The sequence below is a fragment of the Crotalus tigris genome, unplaced genomic scaffold, assembly GCF_016545835.1.
Source record: "Crotalus tigris isolate CLP2741 ecotype Arizona unplaced genomic scaffold, ASM1654583v1 scf7180000017700.2314712, whole genome shotgun sequence".
Lineage (NCBI taxonomy): Eukaryota > Metazoa > Chordata > Lepidosauria > Squamata > Viperidae > Crotalus > Crotalus tigris.
Window position 1 is genome coordinate 599614 of NW_024096576.1, and position 26517 is coordinate 626130.

General features: G+C 35.1%; 1 protein-coding gene across 6 annotated transcripts in view; it reads right to left on the minus strand.

The window, feature by feature from the left end:
• Nucleotides 1-284: 284 nt before the first annotated feature.
• The window catches only part of FER (FER tyrosine kinase), a 127241-nt gene continuing 101008 nt past the window's right edge, over nt 285-26517 (minus strand). For 5 of the 6 annotated variants that reach the window (XM_039338398.1, XM_039338399.1, XM_039338400.1 and 2 more), the window contains exons 18-20: nt 13939-14093; nt 8387-8509; nt 1287-6363 (exon numbers count right to left, since the gene is read on the minus strand). In XM_039338398.1, the coding sequence (XP_039194332.1) occupies nt 6218-6363; nt 8387-8509; nt 13939-14093 (424 nt within the window). In that variant the 3' untranslated portion in view covers nt 1287-6217. Of the gene's footprint in view, nt 945-1073; nt 6364-8386; nt 8510-13938; nt 14094-26517 lie in introns of those variants that run through there. The other variant, XR_005556137.1, reaches the window with a different exon arrangement.

The following is a 26517-nucleotide window of genomic DNA, read 5'->3' on the forward strand; positions in this document are numbered from 1 at the left end:
CTTTTACTACTGGGAAAACCAGAGGGCACACAAAGCAGAGATGTCTTGTCTTCTACAGAAGCATTTGTATTCCATTAGACAAGGATATTTTTCAATCTTGTTTTTGAAGTACAGCTGAACTGGCCAACAATGGAGCGCTGGCATAGGATAAGAAGTGATAGATGGAGGTATGGATGGAAATTGGAATGGCATATCAGATGGGGTTAATTGTTAATTGATTTAGTTATCAAACTGAGGAAGCAATAAAATCAAATCATTGAATACGAAACAAAAGTTTAGACTCACTCAGTACAAATATTTTACATTTATTGAAGTAATACAGTAAAAAAAGGTACTGAACACCAGTTAATTGTAGATGGTCCAGTTAAAGAGAGAGAGGCCATTGAAAATTATCTGCACAGTTTCTAAATAAACAAAATACTCCTTTTTATAATAGGCTAGGAAAGTGAAATAAGGTTAATTTTGGTTCAATCTGAATACAAAAAATGAGAAATAAATAAAAGTTAAAATGTAGATCTGCTAAAATTGCAAAAGAACAGATGACTATTAAGTATATATAGGCAATCAGAGCACCTGTATTTTGAAGAATGCAATTCATTCCAGTGTTATGTATAAACTATATGTTGCACAAATATATTATTTTTAAACAATAAAGGTGCTTTACCTGGTATTAAAACTGCTGGTGCTTATATTGGAACTAACTAGTGGTAAAACAATTACAACAAAATACATGTAATAAAGCTGTAAACTCTTGTGGTATTCTTATAGAAAATGTCTTAATTTCTACTGCAGCTTGCTAAAAGCCGCAGTGTCCCTAACCACTTTATGACAATGAGGAGCTGGGCGTGGGCAGGGGGAAAGATGGAGAAAATGCAATTTGGAAAACATACTTCTCTAGTCTCAGATCGACTTCTGCTTCTGTCTCTATACCAGTGTTTCTCAACCTTGACAATTTTAAGGCATGTGGACTTCAACTCCCAGAATTCCACAGCCAGCATTGCTGGCTGTGGAATTCTGGGAGTTGAAGTCCACATGCCTTAAAATTGTCAAGGTTGAGAAACACTGCTCTATACACTTCTGCTAAATCAGTTAAAAGATACCGTGGTAATCACATATCTTTCTTGAGTTTGGCTGAAAGCTGGCATGGCATTTGATGACACAGAATTATCTTGCAATTTGTGTCCTGGGATTCAGAATTCAAAAGCCGTAAGACTAGCCATGACAGAATTAAGCATAAAATTAAAAATATGCGTAACCTAAAGGTTCGGTTATGCTTTCTATGCACATTTTTTTATCATTCTGTTTTGTTTATCTACAAGTTGTATTTTTTCTTTCCACCTTATACCTTTCTGAATACATTTTTTAAAAAAGAATAACATCTTCTGTTATTCCTTTATGCCTTGAGAACAATAATCTGGTATGTCTGTTCTGCCTGTTCTTTCCTGAATCAATAAATAATAATAGCACTGACTTCCTTTTCTTAACTTAAGGAGTTTTTTTCTTCATACACTGTCATCCTTAGTTTCCGCTGTTAAGGGCATTTAGAAGATCCCCCCCTTTTCCTAGGGGTTAATGATGGGCCTAATTACATAAAATGAATCCTTCTACTTTTACAATCAGAAATGAAATCCTACCAAAGGTTTAACTAAGCTATGAATTTTAAAGCAGTGCTTCTGTGATTGGCTTTCCAGGGAAGATTGTGACTTTTGTCTTATTATCTAACATAGTTTATCTACCTTTTATCAAATGATATATTAGATTTAGAACTAGTTGGAGCTGATCTTTTTTTCAAAGACTGTGTCTGTTTTGCCTCATTTCTATATTAGCTATTTTAATAGGTTTAGCACATCTGTGACCACTAAAAATTAGCAAATTTCCCTTAGTTCATATACATTCAAAATTAGAATGTGTATACCCCTCTGCTCAATATTTTAATTCAGGATTATTGAGTTTGTGGTGCAATAGCCCAAACAATAACATGTTTGCACTGTTCAATTGCTCCACAATAAATTGCACAAAACAAACTTATTTAGAGGATATAGATCTCCTTTATTTTACCATCCTAATTTTTTACAGTTTCCCTCTTGCCAGAAAAAAATTATGCTTATAAATACTAAAATGTTGTCAAAAATAAAAAGTCATTAGAGAGGAAATTCAATTTTTCTGAACCCAGTTTTTACACATTATTCAGTTTCAAGAGCTAATGTTTTAACAACTAAGAGGAGAAAAAGCTAAACAAGTAAAAGTTCTGTCTTAAATTGGATGAAACAAAACCTTATAGAACTCAATGAAAATTTATAAATTCCAATAAGACCTACTTGTAACAGTTACTTTATAAAACTAAAGTTGATTTTTTAAAAAAGACAAATCCAATTGTATGATTCCCCCCTCCCCCCCGAAGTCCTTGTGCCTTCTTAGATTAGGACTATTTCTTCTGTTAGGGATCTTAACATGAAATTATACTACAGGACTAAAGTATCTTATGGCATTTAATCTATTTTGTCTGATGAAAGAGAGATTAGTGCTGCAATGGCATCTGCTTTGTTATTCAAGACATACACAAATATTGTATGACCAAGGCCTACTGCTTATTCATTTTTTAAAATGTTACATTCATAAATGTTTAAAATAGAATTTTAGAGTTAGCAATGCTTCCTTCTTAAGACCCCTTACAATTCTGACTGAGAATATGGCACAGGATGAAAAAGAATACAATCTACTCTCTTAATTTCCTGCTGAGCAGGCTGCTCAGTTGCTGGGAAATAAGAAGCAGTTTTGGAAGCAGAAGAAAAATTTTGATGATAAAGAATCCTCACATTCACGGATTCAGTTCAGAATGGGTTCCTCCTATCCTGGCAACCTGCAAAAGCTAAAAGCAGGTATTTCACTGCAAGTAATTAGGGGGGGGGAGCTCCATCTTTAATTAAACTCTATAAATTCCAGATAGTATAGTTAAAAGCTCTTTTTGTTAATTTTAAAGAAACAAAATGTACTAAATCTTTTAGTCAGCTAGTACAATATATAAAAATTGTACTGATAGAGACCTGTAAATTGTTACTTACTACCTTACTGCCAGTAATATGCAACCAGGCTCAACAAATTGATGTAATCAGTTGATTCACTTCCCAAAACTTAACAAACTAACTGAATATTTCTAACCAAACAAGCTTCATAAAATTGCTGTTTCCAACCTTCTATAGTATCTGCATCAACATTTAAAAATAGCAAAAAAGATGACACTTGTTACTTTCATTCATAAATAAAAATACATACCATAGTCCATAAATATTTCAAAAAATGGAAAGTTAGTAAATAATCTTGAATGAATGTGGGCCTTTAATGCTTTCTTACCTTGTTTTTTATATATATAAGGTATACAGATCTTGTATTTCAGAATAATGTGCTTTTGGCAAGAGTCTTACGCTATATGGCTAATTTATTAAAACATATTTTTATAGTGAAGCAAGGTATAGAGTGCAAATCAATTTCAAATTATTTTTTATGTGACATATCTTCAAAAGTTTTGGCATTTAGTTGTAAAATGTTAATTTGTTCACAATTTTTTAGTTTATTGCATTTTCAAATCTTGCTAATATTTATTAATATTTAATGCTTATTTAGTATTACATATTACCAGCAATAGGGATTCTAATTTTATTTTTTACAAGAACTACATCAATTCTGGAACAATAGATTTTCTAATTATGCAGAAAACTTTCACTTACTCCATTAAGAAAGGAAATGACTATATGCATTTGGTATGGATATAGGTTTACAACATAATTTAAATAGTTTGATATGGTAGGTAAAACTGGTTTTACAAATTAAGTTACAAACTAAGAGAGTAGATTGTAAGAATGTGTGAAAAATATAATATTAATTAGCTAAACTTACTTTCTGGGAATGAACCGTGACTACATTCTAATTTCTGATTTTAGGTGACCCTCTGATTTTAGGACAGGAGACAGGCAAAACAAATGGCCAATGTTCTGATATTATGTTCAGAAATGTTTTCAAATTAGAGCAGCAGTCTGACATGAATTGCAAATTTTAACTGCTTACATAAATGAAATATAAATAGCAGTTACCCTTTACATTTATACAAGAAGATAAGGACAAGTTGTCCTTCTAATCAATTTAAGACAAAGTGCTGTCCTTTTTCATGTTGAAAGACAGAATACATTCAGAAGATTTTAAGAAATGGAACAATCTCTCCTATATAAAAATAGTAACCCTTAAAAGAAAAAACTAAAAACATCATGAATACAAGGAAATACATTCTTTACATTCTGTCCTGACATTTACATTAGTGAATGCATAGACGAAAATGTGCAACTGGGCAATTTGTGGTGTTTTTCCCCTTATGGTATTAAAATTCAGTCCTTGTGCATTTTAATTAACAAAGGCATGCCGATGATTAAAGGCACACTATTTGGATCCCTTTAGGATCACAATAATCAATTTTCCTACTTTTGCTGAATATTTTTTTTATGATCCATATATGCCCATTACTATACCTAGAAACTGCAGTATTACATTTATTTCTCCTTTCTTTTACCTCTTTACTGGATTACGAACTATAAAGCAATCTTTGTATATAAGGCAACACTAACCTGATGTCCCTTGCATTATGTTACCAACAAGCTCATCTACAATGAAGAACATTTTCCTCCAATATAATGCTTTACTGTTTTATTCTGATATTAATTTTTATCATGTAAATGACATCAATTTTTCTAGTCTAAAAGTAGAATACATCTTGCTCAACATCACCACTCTGTACTACCACAAAACACATGCATAAAAGACCAAAAGTGCTCTTCCAGAATGATGAGCAAAACAGATATGTTTTGCAATCACAGACTTCACCAACATCTTGGTTCTCCCTATTTCAAGGAGCAAAAGATCACATTGCTTCATCTGGAAGTGCCTGATTTGCTGATACAACATGACTAGCATTTGGCTGCTTCTGAGGTATAATATGAAACCTCTTGCAACAGAACTGACCTGCTACAGATTCAGTCATTCTCCTTGGGACCTCAGGGAAAATCCAGTCATTAATTTTGCTGGTTATTGATTGATAATTCTCAGAGCATCCAAATATCAATTTAACAAAGGGTGAGTTTAACTGGAAAAATGGAATTGTATTCTGTTCAAGTTTGTAGCTTTAGAGGGCAAACTACCTTTTTCAAAGATAGTAATTTTTTATTACAATATTCTTCTCTGGGCCTTTTTTAAAAACAAAACTGAGAAACTGATAGTGGATACAGTATGAATGTGTGTATATTTCTTCCTCCAGGGGTATACAGAATGGAAACATCAATTCACAAAGTTTCCAATCAAGTAATTCACTTTGCTTTTCCAATGTAAAATCAGTGCTACTGGTTACCTTAATCATACGCTACTTTCATTTGCAAATATGTTATTGACTGCATTATTGAATGTGCACATTTAAAAATGTCTATTTCTATATTCATTCTTCTGAAAGTCAGCACTTCCCAGTAGTTGCATTACATGTAACACTCACTTTTGAATATATTTTTTTTCCTGAAAATAAAAAACTACACTATTGATTTGTGCTTGCCAGTTTCTGGCAAATTGTGCCTCTTTTTTTCTCATTTAAAGATGCAAATAAATAATATCCAATATTAGAAACAATTACTATATTGAAATGTATTTAAAACAATTAGTGCCCAAACTCCGCAGTCTTATCCTTACATAACGTTCTTGAATAAACACATATTCAATATTGCATCAGCTGGTGATTTTGCACATGTATGTTCCTTTCCTTAAAAGATATATTGAAAACTGTGCATTTAACATTCATGGGAATGATTCATGAAGCATTGGGCTTACACTAAGACTGTTGCAAGTGCATGGATTGAAAAGGAGAAACAAAGCCCCCAAAATATTCTTCGGGATTTATCACAGAAATATCTAAATGAGCCAGAATTTCCTAACTCTACACATATATTACATGTTTATCTATTTACACAAAACCTAAATAACAGCATATAAAGCACTTAGCAGAACACTCTGTTTTTAACATAGACATTCTTCAGGTTGGGCACATTTGAATAGAAGAAGTTTTTTTGATTTAAAAAAGGAATCCTAGAAGAATATCAGAAGAAATATGATATAAATGTGTTGGATTTATGACAGGAAAAATACTTTTCTACAAAAAAGGAAGTCCTGTCCTTTGAGTCATGCTAGTTTCTCATGATGTCACCTTCTTTTTCAGTGCAGACAGCTCTTTGTGAATCTCGCTGAATTTTGGTCTCATTTCAGGATTGTAATCCCAACATCGTTGCATTATTTTATAGATATCCTCTGGACACTTCTGAGGTGCTGACATTCGATAGCCTAGTATGTATTTTTTAAAATAGATTATTAGAAATGTAGTTGACTCCTATACAATGTGACTTAATATACATATACCTATACATTTTTTTAAAAAAAATTGAACAAGATCTTCTCCGTTGCACTGCCTGCCCTCTGGAACAGCCTCCCCACTCAAGATTTTATGGTTCCAACTGGTTTGCTTTCCACAAAGCATCAAAGACTGGGTTATGGGGCCTGAGCATGATTTATATTTATACAGTTTTTTTGCTATTTGTTTGGTGTTTATTGTGGCTTATTATGTTAAATCATTAGTCAGCAGAATGTTTTATATTGCACAATGTAACTTGACCTAGTAGATAGCCATATGCTATAACCTAGATCTCTTTCCCATGATGACCACCACCTCTGCTGATTTATTTAAAAAAATTAAACCATGGTTACATATAGTAAGCAACCTAGATGAAAATTTAAAGGGGAAAGAAAAGGGAGATGAAACAAAAATCTCTTTCCTAAAGCAGTTGATCTTAGTCAACGGCTGTTTCCAGATCAAGATCCCTTGCACACATTTAGACCAGAAGACATTTCATAGCCCGGATCTCAGTCCACAACAAAACAGAGCTTATAAATCAAGTGGCCTCACTTACTCTGTCTGAGTGTCCAGATTCAGTAGGCTTCAGCCTCATGGCTGGTAGATGGGGTTTCATTTTTATTTGGCTTGCAGGCAACTACCCCACCCCACCCCTCTGAAGAAAAACCAGGAAGACAAAGACAAAATGGAAACTGCCCTCCTCTCTCTTCTGTCTTAAAAGTAAAGCCACAGTTTTGATTTGGTCCTCAGCACCTGATTTTGTGGGGCTTCAGTTGTTTTCTTTCTCTTTTTGGTGCCTAGGCTAGTCCCTAATTATCTTGGCAAGATTTTCTAAGTGGTTTGATATTGCCTGCTTACTAGGACTGAGAAAATGTGAGTGGCCCAAGGTCGCCCACCTTGGTTTTGCATTTAGTGGTTTTTTGTGTTTCTCTTATTTAATAATATTTAAGAATATAAATGTGCATGCGTGCGAATGCGCATGTGTGCACACCATGTAAGAAATGGCAGATGGGAGAAATATGTCAGGTACAGTGTTTCAGATCTGCAGGCAAAATGGTGATTTGGAGCATACATATGTGCGCACATCACAGTTGCCTGAAATTCCTTAAACTAAATCCATCTTTTCCTGGGGTCAAGTTACAACTGCAATCCTTATGGGAAAATAAAAGCAGTCCTCGACTTACAACCACAACAGAGCTCAACATTTCTGTTGCTAAGTGAAACACGTTAAGTGAGTTTTGCCTCATTTTATGAGCTTTCTTGCCCCAGTTGTTAAGTGAATCACTGCAGGTGTTAAGCCAGTAACACAACTGTAAAGTGAATCTGGCTTCCCCATTGACTTTGCTTGACAGAAAGTCGCAAGTGGGAATCACATGCCCCGGGACATGGCAACAGTTATAAACACGTCAGTTGCCAAGTGTCTGAGTGCTTGATCACATGACCATGGAGATGCTGCAACGATCATAAGTGTGAAAAATGGTCAGAAGTCACTTTTTTCAGTGCCGTTTTAACTTTGGATGGTCATTAAGCAAACTGTTGTAAGTCAAAGACTATCTGTAATGCTGTAGTTTCTAGGGGTAGACAACAATGCTATGTATGCACATCTAGAAGCATCTTTTGGCCTGCATAACTGTTTTCAAACTGCTGCACAGCCTTAATATGCAGGTCATTCTAAGAGCCAAAGTCCACTTCATCAAATAATTCCCATGTAGTTCTGCTAAAAACTTTACAGATAGCTAAAGATTAGCCTTGTACAATGACTTTATTATAAGATGGTGATTTTCTAAATAATCAAACAGCAAAATAAACCATCTAGCATGAATACCTGCTATATCATTTCAGCTATGCTGAATTATCTCCTGTTTGGTGTTAGAACTTCAGCCTAATTTATAAAAAACATATAAATAATCAGATGGAATTTACACATATTCATTGCAAACACACACATACAATTACCTTTCTCCACTTGTTCCCGTGCTTGCTGATTAGTCATGCCTGGATACGGGCATACCCCTAAGCTGAACGTCTCCCAGAGGAAAATCCCATAACTCCATACATCACTCTCAGAAGTGTATCGTCCTAAGGGATAAAGAGATAACAAAAGGATGGACAACGAAAATCCATACAGAAAAATAGGCAAGAAACAAAAGGCCTACTAGGCTGGAACTGCAGACCTTCAGAATTCTGCAGGGAAAATGTGGGCTCTTCATGTCTGGAGGTTTTAACTAGAGACTCATGTTTTTTGGCTAATAATAATTATAAGCTCAATATGATTCTGAACCTATCAACGTAGCGTTTTACAAGTTGTGCAGGCTTGTACTAGATAACTTTTGTGGTCCCTTCTGACTCTTTAATTCCATGATTCATAATCCTAACTGTATCCTTAATCAATGCCATTTCTCAGTGCTCATATACTAAAATAGTTTTAAAAAATCCATTGCAAAATATTAAAACGTTGACACAAAACAATGTCAATGTTTTTTAAAACAATACTTAGCAATACTAAGTCAAAGTAGCAAGGAGCCATAGACAGGAAAGTGAAGTTTGAAAGTTCCCTTGGAAAGGAAAAATTCTTTATGCCAATCTTTATACCAATCTTTAACTCCCTGGTTATAGAAGATGTTATATTTAAATAGCTGGTATATCCAATAATAAAATAAAATGACGAATTTGTGTCTTAAAACAAAGGTATATCATTCAGTAGCTACTCTTATTATGAATTTCAAGTTATTTAGCAATCTGCTGTTTTCCACTTCCATTTCTAATCTCCATTTGCAGCCCTCTTCACTTTCCTCATTGGCTAGTTGACCAACATGATTGCATTTCCTATTGCCATTAGCGTACTATGTGGGACATTGGGAGGAAGCAGGAGATTTGTTGTTACCTTTTTTCTCCCAGCAACATTGTTTGTGGTGTACTAGTTTAGGACTGTCAGTAATAAGCAATGTTGACCAGAATTACTGCGACAGAGCAAGATCAGGCTTTTCACTACATAAATCCTGCTTTCAATAGCTGACATCTTATAGTGGAACTAGAAATCAGCAAGCAGATTAGGAAAAAGAGGGAGATTGTGGAAGGTATGACGGTAAGTATCCAGATATGAAACAGGATCTCACCAGATAATAATAGATCTCTCAAAATCTTACCAATGTTTTACTGGCAAAAAGAAATAAGCACATTTCGTAAGGTTTCCTAATCTTGGAAATTAGAGTTCCAGCTGTTAATCAAAAGTCACATACAGTACTTGTCAATGTGGTTAAATGTTGCCCTCTAGAGGGGGAAATCAAATGCCCAATTGAACCTCAAGTTTATATGGTTCTTTAATATTTAAAATGACTATAGCAAATATATAAACTACTCCAGGAATGTGTGAGATTTATTACGGTAGTATCGCCTCAGAAAAAAAAGACTGTGGATTGTGTTCTATTGAAAAATGTCCCTCTTGCATACTCAGACTGGGAGCCAAATATTTCTTGGTCAAATTTTATTAGACATCAATAGTAAGATATGTCAAACTTGTCTTTATATCAAGTTTGATTTTTACAGTACTTTCCATGAAGGAATTTACTCTCCAAGATAAGAAGCAATGATTATCCCCTTCTTTCATGGAACAGGTATTTTGAGTCACTATAATAAAGAAGACCAGCGCTGCTGGAAAATCCTAGAATCATATTATTTCCTTGCATTATTTTGAAAATGGAATCTTTTAGGGTCTGAGACTTGGGAATTTTGTGTACTCCATGTCCTTTTTGTCAGCTGAAAGTATTCACAAGATGATTAGAATACATGACCTGTTGGAACAGTTACCAAGATTATTAAGTTTTTTTGCATCCAGATTTAATCAGTTTTCAGAAATAGCAAAACAGAAATGGATGGTAGTAATTATCATGAGAGAGATTCAATAATTTATAACTGTTTTTGAAAATGATCTCTGAGTTTGCAGGGGTTTTTTTTGATTTCTCAATTGCTAAATATTTAACTTACAATTTAAATCTATGATACACAAGTATAAATGAAATACACATAAGTGACACTGATGGCTGAAGTTATATTCATTGTTCCAACTCTCAAAGTTCTATTTGCATTTAAACATCTCATGCTGTTTTAAATTAGGCTACCTGGTAAGTGGAGAGCAATTATGAGCATTCACTGTGCTGCTAGAAATGCGATTACCTGTCTAAGTCTACATCTCATTTCCTTTGGGACTTAACATCTAATAGTATAATATGTTTCATTTAAAATATTTAGGAATGTCAATTAGAAACAATTGTTTTGTTAAGAAAAAATAAGTTATATGGAATTAATTATCTTTCTCAGTATATGACAACCTTCCCCAAGCAGCACTTAAATTTACAAAAATCTCAAACCTCAAGGAACACTCAGTGGAAAGCTGCTACATAGGAATCTTCAAAGGATGCTGGTGCTAAAACTTTAGCAGTATGCATTAAGGCCATAGAAAATTGAGAAAGCTATGCTGAAAAATGAGAGCATAAGAAATTGCGGCTGTTTCTTGGATTTGCACATCCCAATCACTTTCTCTCGCTTTTCTCTTGGGACTGGAAATAAAAATTTTAGCACCCCAACTCGGTAACTGACTCAGTGTCTCTAGTCCATTCTTAAAATTCATCTAGCTGAGAAGTCATTGACTCAGTCACAGGCTGGACACTATCACATTTAATGGTTTAATGGCTGCTATTTTGGGAGCGACAACCAATCAGTGCTGTGAAGGTGTATTCTGTGACCATTCAAACAGGAGTTCTCAGTTACGTTGACCACCAGAAGATATTTCATGACTGATTTTGTTGACAATATACACTGCATCAAAATAGAGAAATGTCTCCCTCCGCCTCCTGGCAAGGGAGTAGATGGGGGCATGATGTAACATAACCCCTGTCTCCTCCTCTGAGAGCTTGAGTACCATGTACTCTGATAGTGCTTTTAATTTTTTAGTGGGTGTATATCTTTATCCAGGAAAACTGACTAGGATTCTAGGTCACAGGACACAAAGCTTATTAAGGGGAAGAATTTGACTAATTCAACACCCCAATATAGTTTTAGGTTAAAACTGCTCCTTTCATGCCTCAACACTGCATGAATTAGTGGGTCTGCAGACAATAAGCTGCAAACCTGAATTGGAGATGATATGTTATGTAAAAACAATATTTCTGGGAAATAACTATAGCAGATTTGTCACATTTTTAAGGTTCTGAAGTGACATTTTATTTTCGAGTGATGTCACAATGTTACTGAAAACCTGAGCAATATCTTAAAAATATTCATTATTGATGGGACAGGTGATACAGTAATAAGAAACGTTCACTTTCTGTGAAGTAGACTTATTTTCATTTTGCTTTACATTTTAATAGAATGTTAACTTAAGTAATATTACTGTAACTTTACGCATATAGTATCTAATACTAATGAACACTGCATAATCTCCATTTGGTATTTATTTTTAAAACAGAAATATGCATCTGTTCCTCCACTCATAAACAAAAATCCATATACTATATCTTCATTTCTTTTCTACTAATAGAGTTTTCTTTTCTTCCATTCTTTTTTTAGAACAGTCTGCCTGATTCTATTTTTGTTAGGCCATTTCCTTTTTGCAATAAAATTCAGCAGAGAACTACTGCTTCAAACTATTCAAACTATTTTTTTAATCATATTTTTTTAATTGCTCACTCTCAGGTTTTATATAAGCTCATTGCCAGAATTTTAAATCAATCAATCAATATATATATTTTTAATTTTACAGATACACACACACATTGAAAATTCTTTAGGGCTTGTATGATCATTTTATAAAAATGTGAAATAAAATAAATAGCAAGTTATAAGAATGTTTAAAAGAGCAACAGAGACCCTAGCAATATGATAAAAATCTGAAAGTCTCAAAGGCTTCAGCAAATTAAAATTTGTTTTTTATACTAATGACATCCATGTAATGCATGCTGGGAAGAGTACGCCAGGTTAAGGAAACTACAAAAGTTTTGCGGTCCATGATTTACTTCATATTTTATATCACTTATAGCCAGGAACAAACAGAATGGGCAACAGTTTTCTCTCAAATTTTCAATTCAGCGGAACTGGAATATACACTGTGCTCCACTTTCCCAACAGTAGATAGGACAAGTTAAAAACCTGTCACTGCATTTGGCTGCAAATGGAATCATATCACATAGGCTGGACTGCATGTCCGTCTAATTCCCAGGTCAATGGTGTGAATATAAGGAAAATAATAGAAGTGCCTGCCTTGGTGTCCCTCTGGACCTGAACTAGGGAGTGCCCCTCCCAAAGGAGGGGCCGTCCCTCTCACAACAGTCTGCTACCACTTCTTATCCCAGCTCTGCTTCTTCTGCTCCTGGCTGAGTCACCAACTGTGCATATTCCTGCCTCCTTTCCTTGCAATCTGAATCCATAAGGTCAAGTAAGTAATGGAAAATGGGCAGCATGTTAGTAGGGCTACAGACATTGAAGACAGTGAACCAAAAGCACTGTTTTGACAATTGTGGCCAAGGGACGAGGAGGAGGTATTCCAGGGCCCGATTACCTCCCAGATAAGCCATTATCCCAGTGTCCAAGCTAATGCCCCTCCGTATTCCTTGGTGGTGGGCCCAATTATTTGTGGACGCAGCATCAGGAGCTGGTCAGACATTTTTCTCCTTCCATATCATTTCCTGCCTGCCACACCTGGAAAGCAGGAGGAGAATGTCTAGAGAAGTAGGTCCTGTTTGAGAGGTATATACTTGTTATCTGAGGGGATTTATTTGACATGTATTGGGATTTTCCAAAAGCTTTTTACAAACTACTTCATCAAAGACTACTGAATAAGTTTAATGGCCTCCCAGAGTTGCTTTGAATAGTGAGATAGGAAGCGTATAAATTTAACAAACAAACAAGCTGTTTAGGAGGACAGACCTCTTCGAGATAAATTACTTAAAATAGAAAAAAAACACAGGCGAAGAAAATATAGACGCTACACAGTATTATTTCTAAAACAATGAAATAATGGACTTTTTGGTTTAGTTGTTACATTTTGTCTAGCTGAAATGAAGGTAATTTTTACAGCCATTTGGTAGAAGTGTACAGAAAGCAAAGTAGTAAAAAAAAAGAGGAAAGTAGTAAAAATAAAAGCAGCTGACTATCAACCAAGGAAATTGTGTTTTTTTCCTCTAAAGAAGAATGCAATATAAAAATAAGAGTGAGAAGTATTTTGTGTCCAGCGCTTATTTCCCAGATACATCTTTAATTTTTAGCTTAGGTTCCAGGAGTCTTCTATTTTGAAAGTTTTCAAAGTTGTCCTAGTTTTCAAATCTCATTCTTTAGGAATTCATCAGCAATATCAATTGTTATAAAAGTCTGGTACTTTATTGGGCTCCAAATTATTAAAAGTTTAAAGGTTTTGATTCTAAGGGCATTTACGTATTTTTAAGTGTTTTACTCCTACTGTGTTATTCAAACAATGTATGCTGGGGAAATTACTGATAGCAGTAATGTTTTCTTACCATAGTTCAAGGCCTCTGGGGCAGTCCACTTGATTGGAATTTGCTTTAATCCTGAAGATGAATATACTCCATCATCTTCTTGACGAGACATCCCAAAGTCACTAATTTTCAGAACATTATTTTCACCTACTAGACAGTTTCTTGCAGCAAGGTCCCTGTATTAAAAAAAATACGGTCTTTAGGCCAACACAAAAACAATATTTTTTTTATTAAAAAGCTAAATGAGAAGCCAATATAATTTCATTATTTTTGCACCAGAAAAAACCCCTAACTCACTAGTATGTGCAATATATTATAATTTGTGGAAAATAAAGTACTTTTGCACCATCAATATGAGAGCTTCCAAGGAAAAAATATTCTAAGATAACATTATTTTGAGGATTATTTCCAGTACAATTAAGAGCAACAAATCTGACTTGATATAGAAACTAGTCCAGTTTCTCACACCTGCTTAATGCAGAAGAGAAAGAAACAATACAATTTAATATTTAAAAATATATTTATTATGTATTTATTACTGTGGGCTACTTCAAAATATTGTTCTTTGCTACTGATTGCTAATGAGATATGTGATTTAAAGGTCAACCACTTGTTTCTTGTTATTTCAATTGCATTTTCTAATTTAAAGTCCATACTCTTAAGTTTATTCTTCACTTTAAGAAATATTTGATCAAATATATCAGAAAATATTGGAAGTGTATATTTTGATCTATAACTTTCACATCCCTTGGCAATGATTGTACTTGTTGGATATGATGGAAGATGATATTTAAAACATCTGGAGAGCACTATTGGAAAACAACAAATTTGAAAGAAGTGAAAAGCCAGCCAACTAAATTCTTCCAAAATTGGGGTGATTTGGTTTGAACACCAAATCTCAGTAGTCTGTTTGCTATAGTCTGACAAACTGGAGATTTTAAATTGTTTTCAAATTCAGCTTCACACAGAGAGGATTGAAATAACCAATCTTATTATAGTCATTGAAGTAAGATAGCCAACAGTAGGGGTTTTTTTTATGATAAGGTGGAACAAAAATTCACTCTGGTGTACTTTAATACTGTATTTATGTGAAAGGTAGTCTGCTTTTAAAATGATACACATACACACAATTTCTTTACATTGCTAATCTGCTAAATGCACTTCCCATTCAAATAATTGTGTATCTATGTATGTGCATATATATTGCTACAGGCCACACTCCAAAAAAGAAAAAAAAAAGGATCAAGGCAAACATTAAACAATTATTAATATAATCAATATAATGCTGATTAAAATTAGTTACATGTAAAATATTCTAACCATAAAAATAAATTGCCCCCCCACCTTCATGAATATGCATAAAGCATTCTTTTTCAGACACCAACTCACAGCCTTGCCCCTTTCTCCTTCATCAAAAACAGCAACAGAAGAAGAAAAAAAGAAAAAAGGGAAGAGGGGGCTGTATTAGGAAAGATCAAGAGAAAATGAGAACAAAAAGACTGATAAAAATTCAACATATTATATACCTGCAATAAATCTCATAGTATTATGGAATACAGTGATGCTTCTAGTCTTGTTCAGTTATTATGAAGTCTTGTGAAACTCAACTTTCTGTTCCATGAGGATGAAGGTATATTAGATATACCTGCCCTTGTTACCCTCATACTTAGAGGTCTGTCTACAATGTGGAATGGAAGAGGGAGAAGCCTCCACTGCTTTTGTTGTTCTAAACCATGGAATCATCTTCCAAGCCTTTTTCCTTGTTGCCTTTGATTAGGCAACCAGAAAGCAGAACTTCATGATTTGTATTACACTATGCACAATTTGTCCTGTCAAGAAGATGTTGTTGGTTTTTTTACTGTGTGGGGTGTGTGTGTGTAGAAAACTAATAATCAAACCAGCTGGGTGAACTTGGCCAATAACTCTCAGCCCAAACTATTTCACAGGGTTGTTGTGGGGAAAATAGGAGGAAAGTGTGTTGGATATGTTTGCCACCTTGAATTGTTTGTAAAAATAATAAAGGTGGAGAATCAATCAATCAATCAGTGTTTGGAACTGAAGCACAATCACACTTAGAGCATGCCATAACAAAACTAAGATCTGCTTTCAAAATATACCAGAATTTTGGAGAATGCTACGGGTAGTCCTTGACTTGCAATGGTTCATTTAGTGACCATTTGAAGCTACAGCGGCACTAAAAAAAGTGACTTATGACCATTTTTCACACTTATGACCATTGCAGCATCCCCAGGGTCATAATCAAAATTCAGATGCTTGGCAACAGATGCATTTCCTGGGGTCATGTGATCATCTTTTGCAACCTTTTGACAAGCAAAGTCAATGGGGAAGCCAGTCACTTATCATGTTATTAACTTAACAACTACAATGATCCACTAAACATCTGTGGCAAGAAAACTGTCTCACTTAGCAACAGAAATTTTGGGCTGACTTGTGGTTGTAAATTGAGGACTGCCAGTATAAAGAATTATGGGAAATGTCCTTTCCTATATTTAAGAAAAAAATAACTATCCTGTTATCACTGAACCAGGACCATGTTCTTCAGGACATGGCTTAGGATCATGGTAATTTTGTATTTGTATTTTAATATTGTGATTATCAGAGCTCTTCGAAGATCAACTTCCTATCATTTTACTACAGCTCTCACAGATTTAAATAATTGGAGAATTTTTGCAGTTGACAAAGCTAAAATTAAACAGAAATCTCAAATGAAAGGCAGGAAGGCTTGGTGAAAACTGCAGCAGAAAAACTTTTTTCAACTCAAATATTCTTAAAAGCAGTCCAAAAGAGCTTAATTCCCATTTGTTTATGAGCATAGTTGTGCAAAGGAAATTGTTAAACTATTGTACACAAGCATTTAATACACAGAATTATACTTATAGCTTTAACGACTCCTCCTGAAAAAAAGATGTATGAAGAATTTCCTATTTACTTTTATCATCAACATAATAAATTATGTTTTGAGAATTAAGATTTCTTTAAGGATTAAAATGATAAATTATAAGTTTTTAAATAGAATTGTATTTATATACAAGTTGAATAAAAGCCATAGATTTTCTTGTTTTTTTCCTTAGGCATAAACTAAAGTTATTATAATAAAGGTGATAAATTATGCTAGTTTGAGCAATGATACTGAACTAGCATCTCAAAAAATAGGCACATTTTGAATGAAGGGATGGAACTTTATTTCATGGTTATTAAAATACAGTATTGTGTTGCTATGGATAAGCAAATTGCCCATTCAAAGGAATATTTCATGACAGGCTCAAAAACGGCAAAGAAATATAAGAAAGAAACAAAGCTTCAAACAAAGCTATTATTCATTCATGGCCCATATACCCATATTAAGCAAACTTCTCACTTAGCCAGGAGAAAAGGAGTTTAATTATCTTCAATGTGGATGTTTGTGGATTTCAACGTGGATGCAAATTCAGCCTTGTGGACACAGAATATGACTTCCGCAGTATTCAGTAACAGATTTAAGCTCCTCCAAGACATATTAGCAACACTATTCATCTGAACAGATGCAAGGAATACCTGCCAGAATCAGTACTAATTGGAAAATGAGCAAAGCAAAACAGTCCCCTTCCCATATGGGAAGCAGGGATGCTTACATCCAAATGACATGGGATGTTCATGTTAGAATTATCACTTCTGTACTCAACCCAAATTTAGAAGCATTGCTTTTTTATGTTTGCAAAGCAGCTCTGGGGGATGAACCACAAAAAGAAGCCCCAAGAATACTGATAAATAATCTCAGAGAATTTTCCAAACTAGATTCTATTTTAAAAAACAGAAACATTTCTGCTTGTGCTGGTGGTGAAGGCAAGCAGTAAAGCAGCAGCCATCCTTCAAATTTCATATTTTAAGCTTAAGATGAAGGTTTTTAGATTGGATGATTGAAAAAGTATTTAGTAAAAGGGTGAGGATTATAATTATATTTAAGAGGGAGGAGGATTAATTTTGATTGCACCTGCTGTACGGAAGATCAAAAATAACTTTATTTTTTTTTTAAAAAAATCTTTAATGGTATTGTGGGTAGAGGCTTTTAAGAAGAGATTGTCTGAAATGGTTTAGGGTCTCCTGCTTGAGCAGCAGGTTGGATTAGAAGACTTCTAAAGTACCATCCAACTCTGTTATTCTGTTATTTTGTTTTCTTTTTTCTTCTTTCCTTTTATATATTTTTCATTTTTCTTTTATTCAAGTAAAATATTTTTTGCCTTTTGAGAAAAATCAAAATACTTTTTTGAGAAATAAAAATAATTTCTGAATAATAATTATTAAAAATTGAGAAAGGTTTGAGTAGTTCCCCCCAAAACAACCAGTAAAGCCATTTTTATTAGCCACTGTGTTTCCCTGAAAATAAGACCCGGTCTTATATTTTTTTACTTCCAAAAGAGGCATCAGGTCTTACCTTAGGACCGCCGCAGCCAGGTCTCCCACACCCCGACACCTGTTGTGCCGCTGCCTGAGTTCTTCTGTGGCTGCTTACAACCACACGGCGCATCACACCATTGCTGCTGCTCGCAGCAGCAGGCTGCATGGCTCGTGCGAATCACGCGGCTACTGCTGCTTGTAGCAGGAAGCCACATGGCTCATTGCGCTGATTGTGCTGTGGCTTGTGGCAGGCCACGGAGGCTGCATGGCGCTTTGTGCCAATCACGTCAGTGCCGCCGCTTGTGGTAGGAGGCCACAAGCCTCATCACGCTGATTGTGATGTGCCATGTGGCATGCAGCCACAAGTGGCTGCAGAATTCACATAGCAGCGCAACAGGTGTTGGGGCATGGGAGGCCTGGCTGCAGTGGTCCTAAGGTAAGCGGGTACGGGGCTCGTGGGGCAGCTCCACCCCCCACCTCTAGCTTGATTTTTACACATGCGCCTCACCCCAAAACTAGGACTTACTTTGGGCGTAGGGCTTAGATTGGGTGCACGTGTAAAATCAAACTAGGGCTTATTTTTGAGTTAGGTCTTATTTTGGGGAAAACACGGTAGGTAATACAATTGGAAACCACCCTTTTCTCAGGATGCAAACTGTCCTACAGGAGGGGAGCTGCCACTGAGTATGCCTATTATCAAACTCCATTCTGCCACACTATCTATTAAGTAGTGACCCTTAGTAGGTGCTCTCTAGTTTTCTGGAGAAACTTTGTGGGAAGGCTATCTGCCTGATAGCAGTGTCGATCAAAGGAGATTGAAATTCTGTCTTCTATAGGCATCCGTCCCCTTTTTTAAAAATGGTGTGATCCAGTGGGTGCCTCAGATAATGAAGTCTTGAAATTGATAAGTCTTTTTTGGCTTACAGTAATGGTGGCGAACCTATGGCATGCATGCCAGAGGTGGCACTCAGAGCCCTCTCTGTGGGCACGCACGCCGTTGCCCCAGTAGAGTTTGCCAGAGTAGTGAGCATGTGGCGTTTGGAAGCGACAGGGCAGGAAGTGAGCAAGTGGCATTGGTCCCCTGAGGATGCCCCGGAGATGGCGAGGAACTGGCCCCCGCTGCCCTGGCCCCAGCCATGCTCACCCAGTCTGCCATGACCACTGTAGCTACGCCCATCCAGTGGGCCATGCCCCCCCCCGAGGGCACCACAATGCTGATACAGCCCTGGCACTTTGTGATAAATAAGTGGGTTTTGGGTTGCAGTTTGGCACTTGGTCTCTAAAAAATTCGCCATCATTGGTTTACAGGATTAATCTTTTTCCCAAATTCCAGCTTTTTAACAATAGTCCGTCATCTGGGTTTCAACTCCTGGCGAGCAGGATAATTCTTTGCTGCCATGTTGTGTTCAGAATGTTCAATGGTTAATCTACAGAATGCAAAGCCTTGAAATTGACTAATATGTCCTTGGCTTAATCTTCCAAACTGAGAGCACACTAGAAAGATGCAGCTGTTATATTTCTGTAGACTGTGTTTTAGAATACCCTTTCTTGTAATTACTGTTTGCTTTTTCTTTTATTATATTCTTAGTTTACTACTCCCACACCAGCCCTGACAACTATCCTTTTTTCTTAAACTCTAGCACTGATCCACTTAACCACACAAAACCAAAACCAAACAATGGATGTTTGCCAGTTTGAGTTGTTTGTAAAAATAATAGTGGGATATAGATTTATTTATGAAATTTATTTGCCCTCCATCTCATATCATGAAAGGAGGTGGTGGAGGAGGAGATGGAGGAGGAGGAGTCTTGCTGCCACCTAGTGGTCATTAGGTCAAAAAGTCAATTATCTAAAGGATTAACAGTTCAAAAATTTAATGAGAAAGAGAAAAGGAAAAAATACAGTTGCCGTCAATTGGAGGAGGCTTTTCACATGTTGGATGATGATAGGTGGCACTGAAATTTCAGATAAAGGAACTGCCAATCATGTTGCTTAGAATGTTGCCTATTAAAGCTCTGTGGACAGTAACTCAGTATAGAGTAGACCTATTCTGGATGTTTGCAATGAGCATCCTTGTAGGGACAGCAACATTTTAGGTAGCACAATTTCCTGTAGAGTCTGGTATGGGGGGTGACCAAGGCAAAGCAGATGTCTGGACATGGCCCTAGTGAGTATGGCTACTGTTCTGAGACTTTACTTCAAATAATTTGTTAACAGAAGCCAGGTATTTCTTACCACTTGTGAATAAAGAATCGTTAGAATATTACAATGTAACATTTTTCATAGTTTCATATTATAGAAACAAAATACTAATTCTGAGGCATTCCTTTTTTCATTTTCTCAGCAACTCTTAAATACCTGCAGATCTGCTCTGGAGGATTCCCTAATTCCTTGGAATAAATTGCTGGGTGGGAGGGTGTGCGGGGTTTTGCAGGCTCTATCAAAAGTTCAATTCTTTGTCAGAAGCATCACACGGTTCAACAGTTTTATTTCTTAATTAAACCCATTATAACTGCCTAAAACAATCAAATCTGAGTTTATTCTGTAACAATGTGATAATAAGAAGCTTTTAACAGTAAAGATGGCATGTGGAATAGACAGACTTGCCAAATAATTTGTAGAGGGAGTGCCTGTTTTCTTTTGGAGTTGCCAACCAAATTATCATTTTTGCTTGAGTGGAAGAAACTGCTTTTATCTTCTCTGCTTCATTTCAGTAATTGATGTACTGATTATGCTTTATATACACAGAAGCCTGAAAAGGAAATAGCAGGAGGACTAGGTGCACTAAAATTCACCTGTGCTGACACAGATAGCATTGGAAGCAGCAAATATCTAACTGCAATTTGCCAAGCTTGTTCTCGTGAAGAAAGTACTATCTGATAATGACTCTGGAGATAAAACAGTAGTGATGGGAGGAGTCCATTATCAGTTTGATTATTTAGAACGACAGTTACTAGTAGAATTGTTCTAGCAGGAGCCCATCCAGCACCTGAGTATTCAAAGTCTTGTATGAGTTCATCACTATGCCTTCCAATTGATGAATGACACTGAAAGAGTGCACAGTGTGTTTAATAACTGTGTAAAGCTAGGATCTTGCAAAAAGAGCACAATGGGTAAATGTTGGTTCTCTATACCAGGGGTCTCCAATCTTGGCAACTTTAAGACTTGTGAATGTCAATGCTGGTAGTGAATTCTGGGAGTTGAAGTCCAGAAGTCTTAAAGTTGCCAAGTCTGGAAACCCCTGTTCTAAACTGTTTGACATATTCTAAATATATGGATGCTTCATGGGAGATTATTGTTGAATCTCCCAATGAATATTTTTCTAACAGAAGCCATAGAGGTCCCTAGATTTGATTGAGGCTATGCTGTCTAGATTAGTTCTCAGATGCTGTTGGTTATGTCAAAACTAAACTAAATGGGATTTTGGCAAGAAAGTGACCACATACTAGCCTACAAATTAATTAGATAATGATAATAAAATGCAAGTGATGCTTCTCGAAATTAATGGGGACCAATCTCATTATGGAGCATGATAACCTAGTTCATGGATGAAAAATAGCTACAAATGATGTTTGTAATTTTTATTTCCTGGAGAATATCAGAAGGTGACTTGTCTTCATTTCAACATCTACCCTCCAACTAAATGCAAAATAGCATAATTTTATAGTAAATCAACTGACTATATGTTGGAAGTAATTTCAGAGATTTGGATTAATAGTCTTTGTAGTATACTAAATTATTTTCTGTCTTTTAGATCTTTTCCGACAGTTTATTTCCAATTTTATATATATATTAGATGTTTTTGAAAGTGTGATAACAATTCTTGTATCTAGTTAACTGATAGACTCTAAAACTTTCCTAACACTTTGTTGTCCCATTTTCATCAAATAAAGGAAATGTTATAAATAGAAATTCCAGAATTAAAGAGTTTATGCAGTTTAAGTTACAAATATGAGTTTGCAATGTCACCAACCAGCTGTTTTTTTTAAAATCTAGAGTATATAAATGTAGTAGTTGAAGAAGCTGGCAATATTAATGTAAAATAACTATAAATGGCTCCCTTTATTAAATATTGTCAATATAGGTTCTTTTATCACAGCTAACATTTTTCTGATAAAATCTGACCCTAAAGAGAAATCAGAAATTTATATTATTAATTAAGATACACAAATGGCCAATTTTTTAAAAAATGTTTTATTTAATGTGTAGCCTAGCCTCATATCTTCATAAGGGCAGATAGCTTTTACATAATTACTATGGTGACAGTGTTATATTTATTAGGAGAACCAAAAGTTAGAACCATTTTCAGGTATGATTTAACAAAAGCTCTGGAGTAATCCTAAAAAACAGCTATTTTGATATGAAAAATGCAAGGACAGTGACATCATTTAGGGTTAAGACTCATCTAGGGCTAAGCTGCTCAGAAAGCCTTTATAAGCCTTTTCCTAACAAGTGCAACAAAATGGGAAACATTTGTTGAAGGACACAAATATCTATAAAGGACAAACAAATTCCAGGGTCAATAACCCATATATTTAATTTCAATTCAATTTAGCACATTAGCAAACTGACAAAAAAGCATTCTCAGATACTGTAGTATTGTGAATACTACTAAAGATTGAAGAATTGAAGTATGCCATTACAAGAGATATAAACAACCAAAGTATTAAATCAGCATTATTTTTGGTTTCAGTAATTTCAAGATGTCTTTATTTTTGGAAAGAATGAATTTTGAAAGAACAAAACATCTCAACTGATTAATTCGATAAATATTTACTAATCTGCCTTTGCTGTGTGACAAACAAATCAAACTTTTATTTAGATTATCATGACTTACCAAAAATACTTAGATAAATGTGTAATCATTGGCCAGATACCATTAAAAATAATTTACTTACAAAATATTAATTCATATTTGTGCCACTCATCTATTTGCTCATCTTAAAAAGAATACATTTGCAGAATAAGTAGAAACAAACCCATCCACTGTATGAAGCTTCACTCAGTGATAAAGCACTTGCAAAAAGACCAGACCACATCCTTACGATTACAAGTAAACCTGAGATAGATTTCTATATGAAATTCTAAAGAATAAATAACAGTTCCTGCAGACTAACAGCAGGTGTCCTCCATCTGACTTGAATTTAAAGAGTTCTAGATAGCATAAGGCCAGATTGTGTGCTCAGGATGTAAACAATTCAGAACTAGCCAGATAAGTACTATAGCAGGGGTCTTCAAACTTGGCCCTTTTATTCCTCAGCATGCCTGGCTGAGGAATTCTGGGAGTTGAAGTCCACAAGTCATAAAAGGGCCAAGTTTGAAGACCCCTGTACTATAGTTTTTGTCTAGCTTATAAAAATAACAATATTTTTCCATTATGTTGCCTGACTACTACATTACTGAAGTTATATATAACACATCAATATGGAAAATATTACTATCTAATTTAAATGTCAGTTAAGATTCAGCCCTTATTTGGATGCTGAATGTGGATATGAACACTTACAGCTGAAATTTTATCTGTATCTACAGTAGATTCCATAAAGCTTTGCTTATCAGTTAAAACAAAGCAAGATAGAAATCCGTAGACAGATGGTTTCATTTTAACAAACTTCAACAAAGTATATCTTTAAATGGAAATATATCTTTAAATTTCTACTTGTTCCCTATTCTGATTAAGTATTCTTATCATATTGGCTACTTTGCTCATTATTTAGCATTGATGCACTTTCAGTAACAGTGAAAAATATTTTATCTAATACTAATTAATGTAAGATTACTTGGAAAATACTTACTTAATTTTACCTAGCTGCAAATATTTTCTTTTTCTTTCTCCTTTATTTTTTCTTGGTTGCGCTTTAAACAATGCAATGAAGTTTTTTAAAATAACCAAAAAACTGGGAAAAAATGAAAGTAGAGGACAAGATGTATAAAATGTAATAGTCCCTCTTGCTCATTTTCTGAGAAGGGAGAGATAATCAGATTAATAGCAGAGCCTTTAAGGATGCACAACCATTTGCTGATGTCTGACAAAGTCAATCACTGGCAGATCTCCTGCCAATAAAGGAGGAATCATGAGTAGGAAAGAAAACATAATTTACTATCAGTAAAGATTTCCCTGTATGTGAGTGTATAGGAAGAACTTCATGAGTGAATCAACAATATTATGTTTTTTAGATATTGTCTGGGCTAGTGGAATCTGCTGATTTACAAAGAATGAAATATGCAACATACAAATATTAAATTCTAATTTTAGGAATGAAGCATATATTTGTGAACATGTAAATAGACAGACAGACAGATAGATTGATCACAAATCTGCTACTTTGTAAATCTAGAAAATACCATATGCAGCCACAGAGCCAGTTTAGTTTAGTGGTTAAGGCCCCAGGCCAGAAAGCAGGAGACCATGAGTTCAAGTCCTGCCTTAGCCATGAACGCCAGCTGGGCCAATCACTGTCTCTCAGATCTCCCACCTCATAGGGTGGTTGTTGTGGAGAATAAAGGAGGAAGGTATGTTGGATATATTCACCATCTTGAGTTATTTATAAAAATAATAAAGATGGAATATAAATAAATAATGCTGTATTAACATTTTTTTCTTTTGCTCTAGAATTTAGCAATATAAGTAATCCAATTTATCACAATATAGTATGTTCTGATTGAAGACACTAGAACTACACAACATTTAATCCACATAACTAGACAACATTTAACAATATAACTAATTTCCTACATTCTGTGTCATCAGGAGGACTAAACTGGAAAATTTCAGATGTGTTATGTTGTTACATGGAGGACAAAAATTATAAGGGGGAGATCTGCATAGTACAGCAATGGAATTTGCCTGTATAATTAATTTAAAAGTTGAGGTTTTGGGGATGCCTCTATGTTGGTTAATTTAAATACCAATTGAAGAATTTCTGAACAACGATTGAATATTGATTTTGTTACCATGCAATATAAAATCTGAAGTGAAAATGTCCACTAATTGTAATTAATGTCCTTGTTAACTTGGAAGAATTGTCCGCAATACATTTTTGAATGCATAGTTCACTCAAATTCAAGTATTGCTTAGAAGTTACAAATTTCTCCCTCAAAAAGGAAACACACATACAGCATAGCTTATAAATATAAGAATTGAGTTTTGGTTTGGTTTTCATATCTGTAAGGTACAGTGTAAATAAAACAAAAACAAAATACAGAGAGTATTGTATAATGATAAACTTCTAAAATTCTAAGATGGTGAAAAGACAAGTAAGTTAGGAGGATTCCGTATTTTAAAACTGTTTAAAATATGGAAGACGGAAACCGTATTTACAAAAGACTCATGATTCCATCCTCAAACATCCTGCTGACCAGCTGAGACAGTCATTCTCTTGGCCCAGGGGTGAGATCTCCTGGCTGCAGCACAACATTTCAGAGAGTTTGGAATAAGAAATATATTCTGACAGTATCCCATATGGTATCTGTTGAAGACTGGGCAAGACAAACTTATGTACAGATTGTTGTGTTTAGGTTTATTTTGAAGAGACATTGTTGTTTTTAGGTCAGCTGTAGAAAGGAAATCAAGGAGTTCCAGCATACATTCACCCCGTTGCAATCAGGACAAAAGGCTCAAAATCACAAATTACAATAGGCTTGAGACCAAGATCAAAAGGAAAGGTAAATATTCTACTCTCCTGTCTGAATGTTAACTTGAGATCTCTTTAATCAAATAACAGATCACTGTTTTCGATCAACAAATGTTAAACTAAGAATACCGCCAGTAGTCAGCATGGTGCCTGATTACAAAGAGGGTGCACTTTCAAGGAATACGGGCAAGATTTTCCTAGATAAAGATCTCTTGGAAAAGACTTAGTGCAGCCATCTCTGACAGCTGATTTTTGTATATTGTGTTCTTGGAATAAACTTCATCTCTGATTCAAGCAACTGCCTAAGTTCTTTATTCCCAGCTCGGAAACAAACCTGGTAAGATTTTTTTCTAACATTACGATTCAGCAAAATGAGGGCAGAGGGTGCACACAAACAGCTAGAAGTGCTGTGCTGCTGTTCCCAGCTTTCCTTGACATTCATCATACCTACAGGTTGGAGGCTTGAAATAAAGCACTGCTTGCCTATTTGCATTAGTTCTGATTTGCAAGAGAATATGGGGGAATTTCTACTAGCTGTACAGTACTTGAATAGATAGATATTACTGTTCTT